Raw genomic sequence first — 14,645 nt, 5'->3', positions numbered from 1 at the left:
TCCAAACAAAATGTTTATGATGCCATTCAAATCAAAACATGTTATGAAATTGATGAATGAACTGTTTTATTTGTATCAGGATGCAACAGCAGAGAGCAGACTCTCCTGAACCCAGCGGTGTGTCCATGAAGAGTGACCGGTCTAAGGGTCAAGGTGTTAAGTTTAAATGTGGACGACCTGCTGATGGAAGGTAAGAATTTAAAAGTGAAGTTTGTTATTGTCTGACTCTCCTGAGAAGAGGAATCAATATATAGTTTCAGCAGTGACATCACAGTGTTCACCTGTGCAACAGTCACATGTCAAAGAGTTCAGTGTTATAAGACACCAACATGGTCACTATATCAATATGTGTGTGTAACTTTGAAAACATCACATCAATAATCAGAGCAGCAGCTAACTTGGATGTGTCTGTCTTGAGCTAACTTCAAAGATGGACCCTGCTGAGCAAAGGTCAGAATATTAATCTCAGGATTGATAAACTGACTGAACACATTTATAATCGACAGAAAGGATTGTTAGACACAAGAATGGTTTTCATTTATAGAAGAAGAGAAAAAAATCTAAAATGTCTCATTAAAGACAAATGAAAGAAAGAAAGAAAATGAGATATAATGCATGTTATGTATACATGTTTCCTTTTCATATCAGTGTTTACTGTGTCATAATTAATACAAAAACCTTTGATAAAGAGACGATGAATGGTTTCTCAGCCACATTAAAATCAAATCAGAACACAGGAAACAAAGTGAAAAGGTGTGTTACATTTCAGTGTTTGTTGTCTTGTCTGTTCTTTCATGCAGCACAATCCATCTCATTAAAACTGCAAACAGTCCCTCACAAATGGAGCTAAACATACAGTCAATAGTACTGTCCCTCAGACACAGGAAACACTTTGATTGTCAAAGGCTGTCTGTCATGTTTGACTTCACCTCTGCTGCTGTTGATAAGCTCCGCCCATGGCACTGCCTCCAAGCTGTGATTGGACAGCTGATTATTGTTCAGTTTGACAGGAACATCTTCATCTCAGAAAGACTCATCTTCCTCTCTCACAGAGCTTCTTATTCAGTGTTGGTGTTGCGTCCTTAAATCAGACAGAATAGCAAGGGAAGAGGGATGAAAACACACTACACTGTCTATTAAGTGAAGGAGAGAAGCGTGACTTCCCTCTGCTGGAGCCTTAAGGCATTACTAACAAATCGATGCACAATCAACCTGGAATCTGTCACTTACTTATATTATCTGAACTAATAACTTTATCAGTATAACCAAGATGAAAATTAAATGATATTCTATGAAAAATGCAAAACACAATATATCTCTTAACTGTCAAATGAAAGAAAATCAAATAGTTTTTAAATTCTTAAATACCACAATGGCAGGCGTTTGCTGCCCTCTGCAGGACAACACTGACATGTAATACACCTTCTCACTTTGTTTTCTGTGGTCTGATTTATTTTTTCTTTTTCACTTTGTTTTTATCTTACTGAATTTAACACACAGTACGTTGATATAATTACAATATTAATCTAGCTGACCCCGACCCCTTTGTAGCTCACCTTCATGTACTGATCCATCAGACACAGCTCAGTGGATATTTGGGCTGTAACATTTTGGTCGCCTAAAAAAAGTCTTCTCCAGTGTTTGATTGTAGTAAAACATCTTCTATTGAGTCATATGTTCAGTTTTTTCTTGTAAGTACATTTTGTTAGAATAGTTTAAGGAATTTTTTCAATGATAAAATTCAGCATTAGCATTAGCATTGCCACAGTTAACCATAGACTGTTAAGGCACTGTGCTAACCAAGCTAGGAGCTAGCATCATGGTCAGCTCCACCATGTTGTCCAAATATCGTCAGTTTTAGCTCCAGAAATCAAAGATGGCACCATTCAAATCTAAGATAGTGATGTCAAATTGACAAACTCGATGCTTCAAACACTACAAACCACTGGGTGACATCACAGTGACTACATCCAATGATTGTTTTTTTTCTGTCTATGTTTATACCAGTTTAATATCATATCAACTTTTCTTTCTCTGTCTTCTTCTCCCCCCTCCTCTCTTCTAAACAATCCAAACTAAATGTTTATGATGCCGTTCAAATCAAAACATGTTATGAAATTGATGAATGAACTGTTTTATTTGTATCAGGATGCAGCAGCAGAGAGCTGACTCTCCTGAACCCAGCTGTGTGTCCATGAAGAGTGACCGGTCTAAGGGTCAAGGTATTAAGTTTAAAGATGGACAACCTGCTGATGGAAGGTAAGAATTTAAAAGTGAAGTTTGTTATTATCTGACTCTCCTGAGAAGAGGAATCAATATATAGTTTCAGCAGTGACATCACAGTGTACACCTGTGCAACAGTCACATGTCAAAGAGTTCAGTGTTATAAGACACCAACATGGTCACTATATCAATATGTGTGTGTAACTTTGAAAACATCACATCAATAATCAGAGCAGCAGATAACTTGGATGTGTCTGTCTTGAGCTAACTTCAAAGATGGACCCTGCTGAGCAAAGGTCAGAATATTGATCTCAGGATTGATAAACTGACTGAACAGATTTATAACTGACAGAAAGGATTGTTAGACACAAGAATGTTTTTCATTTAAAGGAGAGAAAAAAACTAAAATGTCTCATTAATGACAAATGATAGAAAGAAAATGTGATATAATGCATATTATGTATACGTGTTTCCTTTTCATATCAGTGTTTACTGTGTCATAATTAATAGAAAAACCTTTGATAAAGAGACAATGAATGGTTTCTCAGCCACATTAAAATCAAATCAGAACACAGGAAACAAAGTGAAAAGGTGTGTTACATTTCAGTGTTTGTTGTCTTGTCTGTTCTTTCATGCAGCACAATCCATCTCATTAAAACTGCAAACAGTCCCTCACAAATGGAGCTAAACATACAGTCAATAGTACTGTCCCTCAGACACAGGAAACACTTTGATTGTCAAAGGCTGTCTGTCATGTTTGACTTCACCTCTGCTGCTGTTGATAAGCTCCGCCCATGGCTCTGCCTCCAAGCTGTGATTGGACAGCTGATTATTGTTCAGTTTGACAGGAACATCTTCATCTCAAAAAGACTCCTCTTCCTCTCTCACAGAGCTTCTTATTCAGTGTTGGTGTTGCGTCATTAAAATAGACAGAATAGCAAGGGAAGAGGGATAAAAACACAGTACAGTACACTGCTCTCGTCTTCACTCTTGTGTATGAAGTGAGGGAGAGAAGCGACTTCCCCCTACTGAAGCCTTAAGGCATTACTAACAAATCGATGCACAATCAACCTGGAATCTGTTAACAATCTGTCACTTACTTATATTATCTGAACTAATAACTTTATCAGCATAACCAAGATGAAAATGAAATGATATGCTATGAAAAATGCAAATCACAATCTATCTCTTAACTGTCAAATGAAAGAAAATCAAATAGTTTTTAAATTCTTAAATACCACATTGGCAGGTGTTTGCTGCCCTCTGCAGGACAAGACTGACATGTAACACACCTCCTCTCTTTGTTTTCTGTGGTCTGATTATTTTTTTCTTTTTCTTTTTCATTTTTATCTTACTGGATTTAACACACAGTACGTTGATATAATTACAATATTAATCCAGCTGATCCCAACCCCTTTGTAGCTCAGCTTCATGTTCTGCTCCATCAGACACAGCTCAGTGGATATTTTGGCTGTAACATTTTGATAGTCTAAAACATCTTGTTCAGTGTTTGATTGTAGTAAAACATCTTCTAATGAGTCATATGTTCAGTTTTTCTGGTAAGTACATCTTGTTTAAATAGTTTTAGGACTTTTTCCTTACTGGTGAAATTTAGCAGCATTATGGTCAGCTCTACCACCTCGTCCAAATATGATCAGTTTTGGCTCCAAAAATCAAAGATGGCGACATTCAAATCCAAGATAGTGATGTCAAATTGTCAAACTCGATGCTTCAAAACACTACAAACCACTGGGTGACGTCACAGTGACTACGTCCAATGTTTGTTTTTTTCAGTCTATGTTTATAACAGTTTAATATCATATCAACTTTTCTTTCTCTGTCTTCTTCTCCCCCCTCCTCTCTTCTAAACAATCCAAACTAAATGTTTATGATGCCATTCAAATCAAAACATGTTATGAAATTGATGAATGAACTGTTTTATTTGTATCAGGATGCAGCAGCAGAGAGCAGACTCTCCTGAACCCAGCTGTGTGTCCATGAAGAGTGACCAGTCTATGGGTCCTCCTATTAAGTTTAAACATGGACAACCTCCTGATGGAAGGTAAGAATTTAAAAGTGAAGTTTGTTATTATCTGACTCTCCTGAGAAGAGGAATCAATATATAGTTTCAGCAGTGACATCACAGTGTTCACCTGTACAACAGTCACATTTCAAAGAGTTCAGTGTTATAAGACACCAACATGGTCACTATATCAATATGTGTGTGTAACTTTGAAAACATCACATCAATAATCAGAGCAGCAGATAACTTGGATGTGTCTGTCTTGAGCTAACTTCAAAGATGGACCCTGCTGAGCAAAGGTCAGAATATTGATCTCAGGATTGATAAACTGACTGAACACATTTATAACTTACAGAAAGGATTGTTAGACACAAAAATGTTTTTCATTTATATAAGAAGAGAAAAAATCTAAAATGTCTCATCATGACAGAACATCTTTAATAAGCTGTGTGCAGATTTGAGTCATTAAATGTCCTTAAACGTGATGTTTTCTCCACAGAGTTCAGCAGCAGAGCTCAGAGGTTCCCAGTGATCAGTCTGCACAGCAGCATCAAACACAGCTGGACTCCATATTTATGGTGTGTACATGTACTAACATAAAACAAAATTCTGCACACGTCGCACTGGTGATATCCAAATAAATCGCCTACATTGAGAGCTGCACTGTGCAGACCTTTTTCTTGTTTTTCATTTGTTGTTTGATCCAGCACCTGCTTTATTCATCTTCTGGATGTGCACGTCCGCCACAAACCTTACTGGTAAAAGTTGTCACCTAGAGATCTGTATTAGACAACAAACTATGTTTCCTCGTTTTCTGTAGTGGTGCTTTCAAGGACAAGGGTATTCTGTACACTTTTTTTCCTACCACTAGTGTTACATGGAGTGTAATAGTAAAAATCGTATTAATAGATACTTTAAAATATCAGCATACTTTGGAAAGAAAACTATAAATCAATCTTATAGCACTTCTCATACAGTACAAATGTGATGTAAAAGAAAGTGTTTTATACAAAAAATATATATCTGTGCAACAATTAATGACCAGCTTAAAAAATAAAAAAAAACAGCAACTGAAGAAACCCTCATGATCATAACTCTCATAAATCTACAATGAGGAAACACTAGAGGTACTACACGATTAAAAAAGATATATGAAGTAAAGTGAGTAAAACCAGAAAGATGAGGTAAGAAAATAAAGATAAAGATAAAAAGCAGGATAAAATTAAATAATATTGCTACTGAAAGAGAGATGTGTTGAAAAGTATAGAAAGTAGATTATAGGGGGTTCCGGTGACGTCACCATCCTGAATGGCAGCCTAAAGTAACAGCTCCCTCGCGAAAATAGTTATTTCGCCCCTTTAGACCGTCAAATACCAGCTCTTCAGATATTACTTGAATAGACAAGAGGGGCAAGAATGGGGAAGTCGCGTGCAAATAAAGAAAACACCGCTGCAGAAACTGCAAATGCAGAAAATCCGGAGAATAATTCTCCTACAAATGAACAAGATGGCGAAGCTAATGCTAACCCTCTTTCAAGTGATGCCGCAAGTCTGGCCAAAGTTTTGGAGGAGATTCGGGACTTCCGAAAAGATACCAAAGAACAACTGAACGATATCAAGTCAGAGATTTCTAACGTTAACCAAAAAATAGCGGAGGCAGAGGTACGAATTGGAAAAGTGGAAGACCGTGTTCAAAACCTGGAGCAGGTGCTGAATAAGGTGATAAAAGTCGTACACCAGCAAGAAAATAAGCTACTCGACCATGAAGGGAGATCCCGACGGGAGAATTTAAGGATATATAATGTTCCCGAAGGAACCGAGGGGTCGTCTATGTTGGAGTTTGTTGAAAAATTACTGCGGGACACGCTGGAGATGCCCCCAACCGTGGAGCTCGACATTGAGAGGGCTCATCGCGCGCTGGCACCAAGACCCACCGGAGACAGGCAAGACAAACCGCGGTCAATAATAGTCAAATTCCTCCGCTATAGGGTTAAAGAAGAAATTCTGCGCAGGGCTTGGGGAAAGAAGAAGGTTTTTCTGAATGGGAGGCTAATATATTTCGACCAGGATTACCCTCCAGCAGTCCTGCAGAAGAGGAAAGACTACGCGGAGGCGAAGCGGGTGTTAAAGCTGAGAAATATCCGCTTCCACACTCCGTTCCCGGCTAAACTACGAGTGTTTTATGAGGATGGAACACGTCTATATCAGACAGCGGAGGAGGCGACCACAGACATGAAGGACAGAGGGCTGCCAGTCAGCGTGATTACGCCAAAGGAGAGTCTGGCTGAGCAGCTGTTCTGCACCGCCTGGGAAACAGTGGGAGGACCGACCCGGCGAGGGACAGGTGAGGAGCGAGAGAATAACATCAGGGAGAGACTGCGAGCCTTCAGAAGACAAGTCACACCCTCCACAGAGGAGCTATAAGTACTTACTGACTTCTAAAGTGTGGGAAAGCTAAACAGAACTTAAAATAGGCAGTGTAACATTCACCTCAAAATATTTGCATATATACCTTTACCCCAATTGGATGAGAATACATAAGCGGGGGATGCATGAGGACACACGTTCTGTGTAATGAACAATGACCTTTTTCCTCCTTTTTCTAAGTGCCATGGTGGGGGCCCTCAGCCCACAGGTGGGAGAGGCTTTCCCTCACAGCTAGACGTTCTTTCTAGCTCAGCCCAGGGTCATCTATTAGAGACCCCAGCCTTGGAATCACAATTTTATTTTATTTCTTTACTTGTTGCCTATGTTCAAGGTTTTTTGTTGGTTCGGGGAGTAGATCTATTAAGTCTCACTTTGTTTATTTTGTTGACACACAATGAATATGCATGGCTAGTGACAAAGTAAAATTTATTTCGTTTAATGTCAATGGGCTGTTAAATCCAATTAAACGTACCAAAATCCTATCTAAAGTGAGGGCAGAACAAGCCCATATAGTTTACTTACAGGAAACCCACATGACAGATAAGGAGCATGTAAAATTAAAGAGAATGGGTTTTACTAATCTGTTTTTTTCTTCATACAAATCGGGACATAGGAGAGGAGTTGCAATCCTCATTTCAAACAAACTAAATTTTGAAAAGGTATTCGAAATGGGTGATAAGGAGGGCAGATTCATTTTAGTAAAGGGAAAGATAGATGGGAACCCAATCACCCTTTTGAACGTCTATGCCCCCCCGGGGAGTGACTTTAGTTTCTTCCAAAAAATCACTAATATTATGGTAACAGAAACAGAAGGCCTTTTGATTTGTGGAGGGGACTTAAATATACATCTACAGCCAAAATTAGACTCGTCTAGTAGAAAAACTCATAATGTGAAATCCCTATATAAGAAAGTTGATACACTCTTTGAGGAGGTAGGCTTAATTGACATATGGCGAGACCTTTTCCCCAATAGAAGGGATTATACTCACTATTCTGCCCCCCACTCTCTCTATACAAGGATAGATTATTTCATAACATTCGGCAAGGATAAAGATAAAATACATACTTGTGGAATCGGGATGATAGATCTAAGTGACCATGCACCAATATACTTATCCATTGATTTTGACCTACGGGTAAAGAATAATACATGGAAATTGAACTCAAGTCTGTTAAATGATCCGTCTTTTAAGGCACAAATTAAATCAGAAATTAGTCTCTTCCTAGAGTTTAATGATACTGGAGAGGTCTCACCTCCCATGTTATGGGACACTTTGAAAGCTGTACTAAGAGGGAAGATCATAGCAATATCCTCATTCAAGAAAAAAAATAGGAATAGAAAACTAGAGGACTTAAAAAACAAACTAAAGGGACTAGAAAGAAAACATAAAATGGATTCGGCACAGGATACACTAAGAGAAATTAAAGGCATTAGGAACGAAATTAATAGTCTGGCCACACAAGAAATCAAGAAGAACTTAATGTTTCTGAAACAGAGACACTATGAAAGTGGCTCTAAATCTATGAAAGTACTGGCATGGAAACTGAAAAAAAAGATAGCAGAAAATACAATTTATAAAATTAGAGACCCAAGAACAAAAGTGATTAAAAATAAACTAAATGAAATCCAGGAAGCATTTGAAATGTTCTATAAAACCCTATATTCAGAAGTTCCTAGTGAGAGTATAACTCAAATTGATAGCTTCCTGAGTCCCCTGGACCTACCCACTCTAGATGAAGAACAAAATCAAATAATGACAGCGGACATAACAGAAGCAGAATTAAAAACTGCAATTAGTAGGCTCAAATTAAGCAAGTCACCAGGATCTGATGGCTACACTGCAGAGTGGTATAAAGAATTTAAAAAAGAACTAGTACCTGTTCTACTTCCCACATTGAATTGGGCTTTGAAAAAGGCACAAACGCCACCCAGCTGGAAGGAGGCAATAATTTCAGCCATACCAAAAGAAGGCAAAGATAAAATGGAGTGTGGATCTTTTAGGCCAATTTCTGTTCTTAATGTGGACTATAAACTATTTACCTCTATAACGGGACATACATTCTACATAATGACCAGACAGGTTTTATACGTCAACGCCAAACACAAGACAATATACGAAAGACACTACATATTATGGATCATATACAAAAAAACAGAATTGAAGCAATTGTGATAAGCGTAGACGCTGAAAAAGCCTTTGATTCGGTCAATTGGAATTTTCTCTACAGGGTATTACATAAATTCGGCTTCCATGATACAACTATTAAAACTATACAGGCGCTATATGACAATCCCACCGCTAGGATTAAAATCAATGGATATCTATCAAATAGTTTTACCCTAGAAAGAGGTACCAGACAGGGTTGTGCATGGTCACCACTACTTTTCGCATTATATTTGGAACCATTAGCTCAATACATTAGACAAAACGAAGACATCAAGGGAATCACTATTAAGGGGATGGAATATAAATTGGCCTGTTACGCAGATGACATCTTGGTCTACCTTGGAAATCCAACATACTCTTTACCTAAATTGATGCTATCATTTGAACAGTACGGACAATTATCAGGATACAAAATCAATATAGGTAAAACCCAGCTACTTTCATATAATTATAGCCCACCAGAAGAAATAAAAAGTAGTTACCCCCTAGCATGGCAAACAGAGTCTTTTAAATACCTAGGCATCAATCTACCAAAAGATCTTACACAATTATTTGAACAGAATTATCTACCCATACACAAAAAAATTAAGGATGACATAGCAAGATGGAATTTAATTCCCTTCTTTAGCCTTAGCTCAAGAATTGAATCTATTAAAATGAATATATTGCCAAGATTTTTATATCTATTTCAGACCCTGCCAATAGAGATTAACCAAAATCAATTTAACGAGTGGGACAAATTGTTATCTAGGTATATATGGCAAGGCAAAAGACCAAGGGTCCGCCTCAAAACTTTACAGCTGGCTAAGCAAAAGGGAGGATGGGGCTTGCCTTATTTCAGATATTATTATTTTGCAGCGCAGATGAGAGCAGTGATATGTTGGTGTAACCCATCATACACTGCCCAATGGAAAAACCTTGAGGGGAAAATGTTGTCCATTCCCATACAGGCAATGTTAGCTGATAACAATTTACAAACTCACATAAATAACATTGATAACCCATGGTTGAAATGTACCCTTAAAACATGGAAAACTATCATAAAGGAACATAAACTCGAGACCGATATTATAGCTCTTAAATGGTGTGCTTTTGATTCAGAGTTTACACCAAACAAATTGGATTCTGGATTCAAGGACTGGATAGCTAAGGGTATAACAGTCTTATGTGGTGTAATGAAAGATGGAAAATTGCTCAGTTTTGAGATGCTTAAAAGGACACATTCATTAGAAAAACAAGATTTCTATCGATATCTGCAGTTACGGCATTATGTTGATACGAAGATGAAAAATGTAACAAAGACAAGCACACATTTGATTGAATTGTTTAAAAAAGCCTATAACTCAGAAACTATTGATAGAACTGTTTCATGCCTGTATAAGGGTCTACTGGATTTGAAATCACATTCAACTTCATATATTAAAAGAAAATGGGAGAAGGAAGGAGGGATAAATATATCTGAGGAAGAATGGACGGCAATATGGAGGTATCAATGGACATGTACCAGCTCGCAAAAGTGGAGGGAGTTCGGCTGGAAGAGCCTAATTAGATACTTTATAACACCCTCCCAGAAGTCTCACTATGACAATAACTCTTCTGTCTGCTGGAGGAACTGCGGAAATCAAAATGCAAACCACTACCATATTTTTTGGGACTGCCCTGTCATGAGGGACTACTGGAGAGACATACACAATGCCCTACAAGATATCTTCAAATGCGAAATACCCCTTGAGAGTAAGACTATGTTTTTTGGACACATACCTCAGGAATGGCCGAAAAGAGACAAACATTTAATAAGCATCCTGCTGGTGGCTTGTAAAAAGAGTATTACCAGGAAATGGTTATCACAGGAGAGCCCAACCTTAAATTTATGGATGGATATCACAATGGACATTTATAAAATGGAGAAGATAACAGCTTTTGTTAACCACAAAATAGAGAAATTCACATCATACTGGGAAAACTGGGTCAAATATGTCACACCCCATAGGCTAGATTTTATTTTCACAAATCAGTGACTATAATGTATGAGAAAGATCACTCCCTACCGGTACATAGTTATGTGTTTAATTGAGTTGATGTTGTTACTATGGTTGTTAGTTTTTGACTTTTGTTTTTTTTTATTTCTTTTTTTATTTCTAAAACATTATTTCGGCATTTAAGACAGACAACAGATGTAAGAAGTATGCTCACACGATGTATATGCTGGGAATGTCTGGCTCTAAATGTCAATAAAGAATACATTAAAAAAAAAAAGAAAGTAGATTATAAAAAGGAAAAAAATCCAGAAAATAAAAATAGAATGAAAGGATATACTAAGTATAGAGAGTGAAACATTAATTAAAGATGGATTAATTAAATAAATAATCTTCAATTAAAAGCCAGACTAAGATTGCTTTTCAAAATATCAGCATCAACTAGTTTCATGATATGAGGCTGAATATCGTGCTGTGGAGTCAGACAGTACAGAGTGTGAAGGAGGAAGCAACAACTGGAGCTGAAATAGAGAAAGTTTTCTGACAGAATCTTATATCAGACTTTGCCAACTCTGAATGCAGAGCAGAACAACAGTGACTGTGTTAACCTATGTATAATGTGTGTCTGCATCCAGCATCGTACAGCCCTCATAAGTTAATAATGGTCTACATAACTGACTCCAGCACACCGTTTTGTTTTATGATAAGAGACCACCAGTACTGAGTAGACTCAATGAGGAAAAACGTTATGTAAATGAAAATAAGCCTCAGTAAAGAGATATTTACAGCTTATTAACTTTGTCTTTGGTGCTCAGCTGACCTCAACAACCCATCAGCAGGCTACAGTCAGTCTGATTGGACGAGACGTGCAATTCATTCTGGTTGGTTAAGAGCAGTATCTAAGTTTTATTTAAAGGTTGAATATGTAGAATATTTATTAAAAGCTATATTTTTTTTTAAATAATACAGCCACGGGGCGTTTTGAGGGGGTACAGAATGACAGTATTGCTTTACCATAAAAAAAAAATTTAGTCTGAATTAATATTTTCAAATTTTTTCGACGGGTTCGACAATGACGTTCTGTGTACACTGTACCAGCAAATTAACAAATTTGCAAACGGCCGGAATTGTGGGTTGCCAGGGTTGTCTGTTGTTCCGGTGCAGCTACTGTAGGCTACGGATGGGCGTATCGATCCTGTGGTATCGATATAACGATACTCACACGCTACTCATTTGGCATAGATTTCCTTACACAAATATCAATATTAACTAACAAATAAGAATTGGGGGTGCATGCATCACTTTCAACTGTTTTAGATAGCTTACTTCAATTACTATGTGTCGAGACACCCCCGTACCTATAGTAAAGTAGCATTCAGGTCCTAACAGTGTCCAAGCTGCTCTGATTAGACCAGTAGGCCTTCAGACTGACACATGAATCACATGTTGTGTTCTATCAGTTTAAATGAAATGTTCACTTCATCTTTCTGTTCCAGCTGCTGGAGGACAACATCGTCACTTTTGTCAGGAATGAGCTGAAGAGAGTCCAGAGGAGTCTGAGTCCAGATGACCCAGAATGCTTAGAGAGTCAGAGTGAGGATGAGGAGGTGTTGGGCAGTGAGGAGGAAGAGCAGAGGAGCAGCAGCAGAGACGCATTTCTGAAGATCACAGTCCACTTCCTGAGGAGAATGAAGCAGGAGGAGCTGGCTGAGCGTCTGCAGAGTAAGAGGATTTTAACAGATTTAACATGATGGAGAGGAAATGGAGGCAACATGGGAGAGGTTTATATTTCAAACTCTGCTGTAAATATGCTGCACACATCTGCATCAGATCAGAGGCTGTTTGTCCTCCACTGATGAGCTGAATAAAACTGATGGAGGAGGAAAAACTACACAGACACACTTACATGTTCAGATTTCTAGACTTTCTGTAGGATCCACTCACTGATTTCATTTGTTGTTTGTTCATTCAGGAGCTCGTGCTGCAAAGTGTCGACGTAAACTCAAGTCTAACCTGCAGAAGAAGTTCCAGTGTCTGTTTGAGGGGATCGCTAAAGCAGGAAACCCAACCCTTCTGAATCAGATCTACACACCGCTCTACATCACAGAGGGAGGAACTGCAGAGGTCAATGATGAACATGAGGTCAGACAGATTGAAGCAGCATCCAGGAAACCAGACAGACCAGAAACAACAATCAGACAAGAAGACATCTTTAAAGCCTCACCTGGAAGAGATGAACCAATCAAAACAGTGATGACAAAGGGAGTGGCTGGCATTGGGAAAACAGTCTTAACACAGAAGTTCACTCTGGACTGGGCTGAAGACAAAGCCAACCAGGACATACACTTCACATTTCCATTCACTTTCAGAGAGCTGAATGTGGTGAAAGAGAAAAAGTACAGCTTGGTGGAACTTGTTCATCACTTCTTTACTGAAACCAAAGAAGCAGGAATCTGCAGGTTTGAAGAGTTCCAGGTTGTGTTCATCTTTGATGGTCTGGATGAGTGTCGACTTCCTCTGGACTTCCACAACACTGAGATCCTGACTGATGTTACAGAGTCCACCTCAGTGGATGTGCTGCTGACAAACCTCATCAGGGGGAAACTGCTTCCCTCTGCTCGCCTCTGGATAACCACACGACCTGCAGCAGCCAATCAGATCCCTCCTGAGTGTGTCGGCATGGTGACAGAGGTCAGAGGGTTCACTGACCCACAGAAGGAGGAGTACTTCAGGAAGAGATTCAGAGATGAGGAGCAGGCCAGAACCATCATCTCCCACATCAAGACATCACGAAGCCTCCACATCATGTGCCACATCCCAGTCTTCTGCTGGATCACTGCTACAGTTCTGGAGGATGTGTTGAAAAGCAGAGAGGGAGGAGAGCTGCCCAAGACCCTGACTGAGATGTACATCCACTTCCTGGTGGTTCAGTCCAAACTGAAGAACATCAAGTATGATGGAGGAGCTGAGACAGATCCACACTGGAGTCCAGAGAGCAGGAAGATGATTAAGTCTCTGGGAAAACTGGCTTTTGAGCAGCTGCAGAAAGGCAACCTGATCTTCTATGAATCAGACCTGACAGAGTGTGGCATCGATATCAGATCAGCCTCAGTGTACTCAGGAGTGTTCACACAGGTCTTTAAAGAGGAGAGAGGGCTGTACCAGGACAAGGTGTTCTGCTTCGTCCATCTGAGCGTTCAGGAGTTTCTGGCTGCTCTTCATGTCCATCTGACATTCATCAACTCTGGAGTCAATCTGCTGGCAGCAAAACAAACAACATCCAGGTGGTCTAAAGTGATCAGAGACAAATCAACCCGTTTCTACCAGAGTGCTGTGGACGAGGCCTTAAAGAGTCCAAATGGACACCTGGACTTGTTCCTCCGCTTCCTCCTGGGTCTTTCACTGCAGACCAATCAGACTCTCCTACGAGGTCTGCTGACACAGACAGGAAGTAGCTCAAAAACCAATCAGAAAACAGTCGAGTACATCAAGAAGAAGCTCAGTGAGAATGTGTCTGCAGAGAGAAGCATCAATCTGTTCCACTGTCTGAATGAACTGAATGATCGTTCTCTAGTGGAGGAGATCCAACAGTACCTGAGATCAGGAAGACTCTCCACAGATAAACTGTCTCCTGCTCAGTGGTCAGCTCTGGTCTTCATCTTACTGTCATCAGAAAAAGATCTGGACGTGTTTGACCTGAAGAAATACTCTGCTTCAGAGGAGGCTCTTCTGAGGCTGCTGCCAGTGGTCAAAGCCTCCAACAAAGCTCTGTAAGTACACACAGAACTATCCAGATTAATGTAGTTTCATCTTTGCTCAATGAATAAAA

At 39.1% G+C, this 14,645-nt stretch overlaps 1 protein-coding gene across 1 annotated transcript; it reads left to right on the top strand.

Annotated features, from left to right (window-relative positions):
• Positions 1-12,291: 12,291 nt before the first annotated feature.
• On the top strand, positions 12,292-14,590 carry LOC128370950 (NLR family CARD domain-containing protein 3-like; the record flags this gene model as incomplete). The annotated part of the gene is made up of 2 exons (XM_053331165.1): positions 12,292-12,531; positions 12,821-14,590. Coding segments are annotated over 2 exons (2,010 nt in total), but the record flags the coding sequence as incomplete, so codon positions are not given.
• Between the last annotated feature and the right edge of the window lie 55 nt (positions 14,591-14,645).

Source organism: Scomber japonicus, chromosome 1 (genome assembly GCF_027409825.1).
Source record: "Scomber japonicus isolate fScoJap1 chromosome 1, fScoJap1.pri, whole genome shotgun sequence".
NCBI lineage: Eukaryota > Metazoa > Chordata > Actinopteri > Scombriformes > Scombridae > Scomber > Scomber japonicus.
The sequence above is the reverse complement of the archived record's forward strand: the minus strand, read 5'-3'. Positions and strand labels throughout refer to the sequence as shown.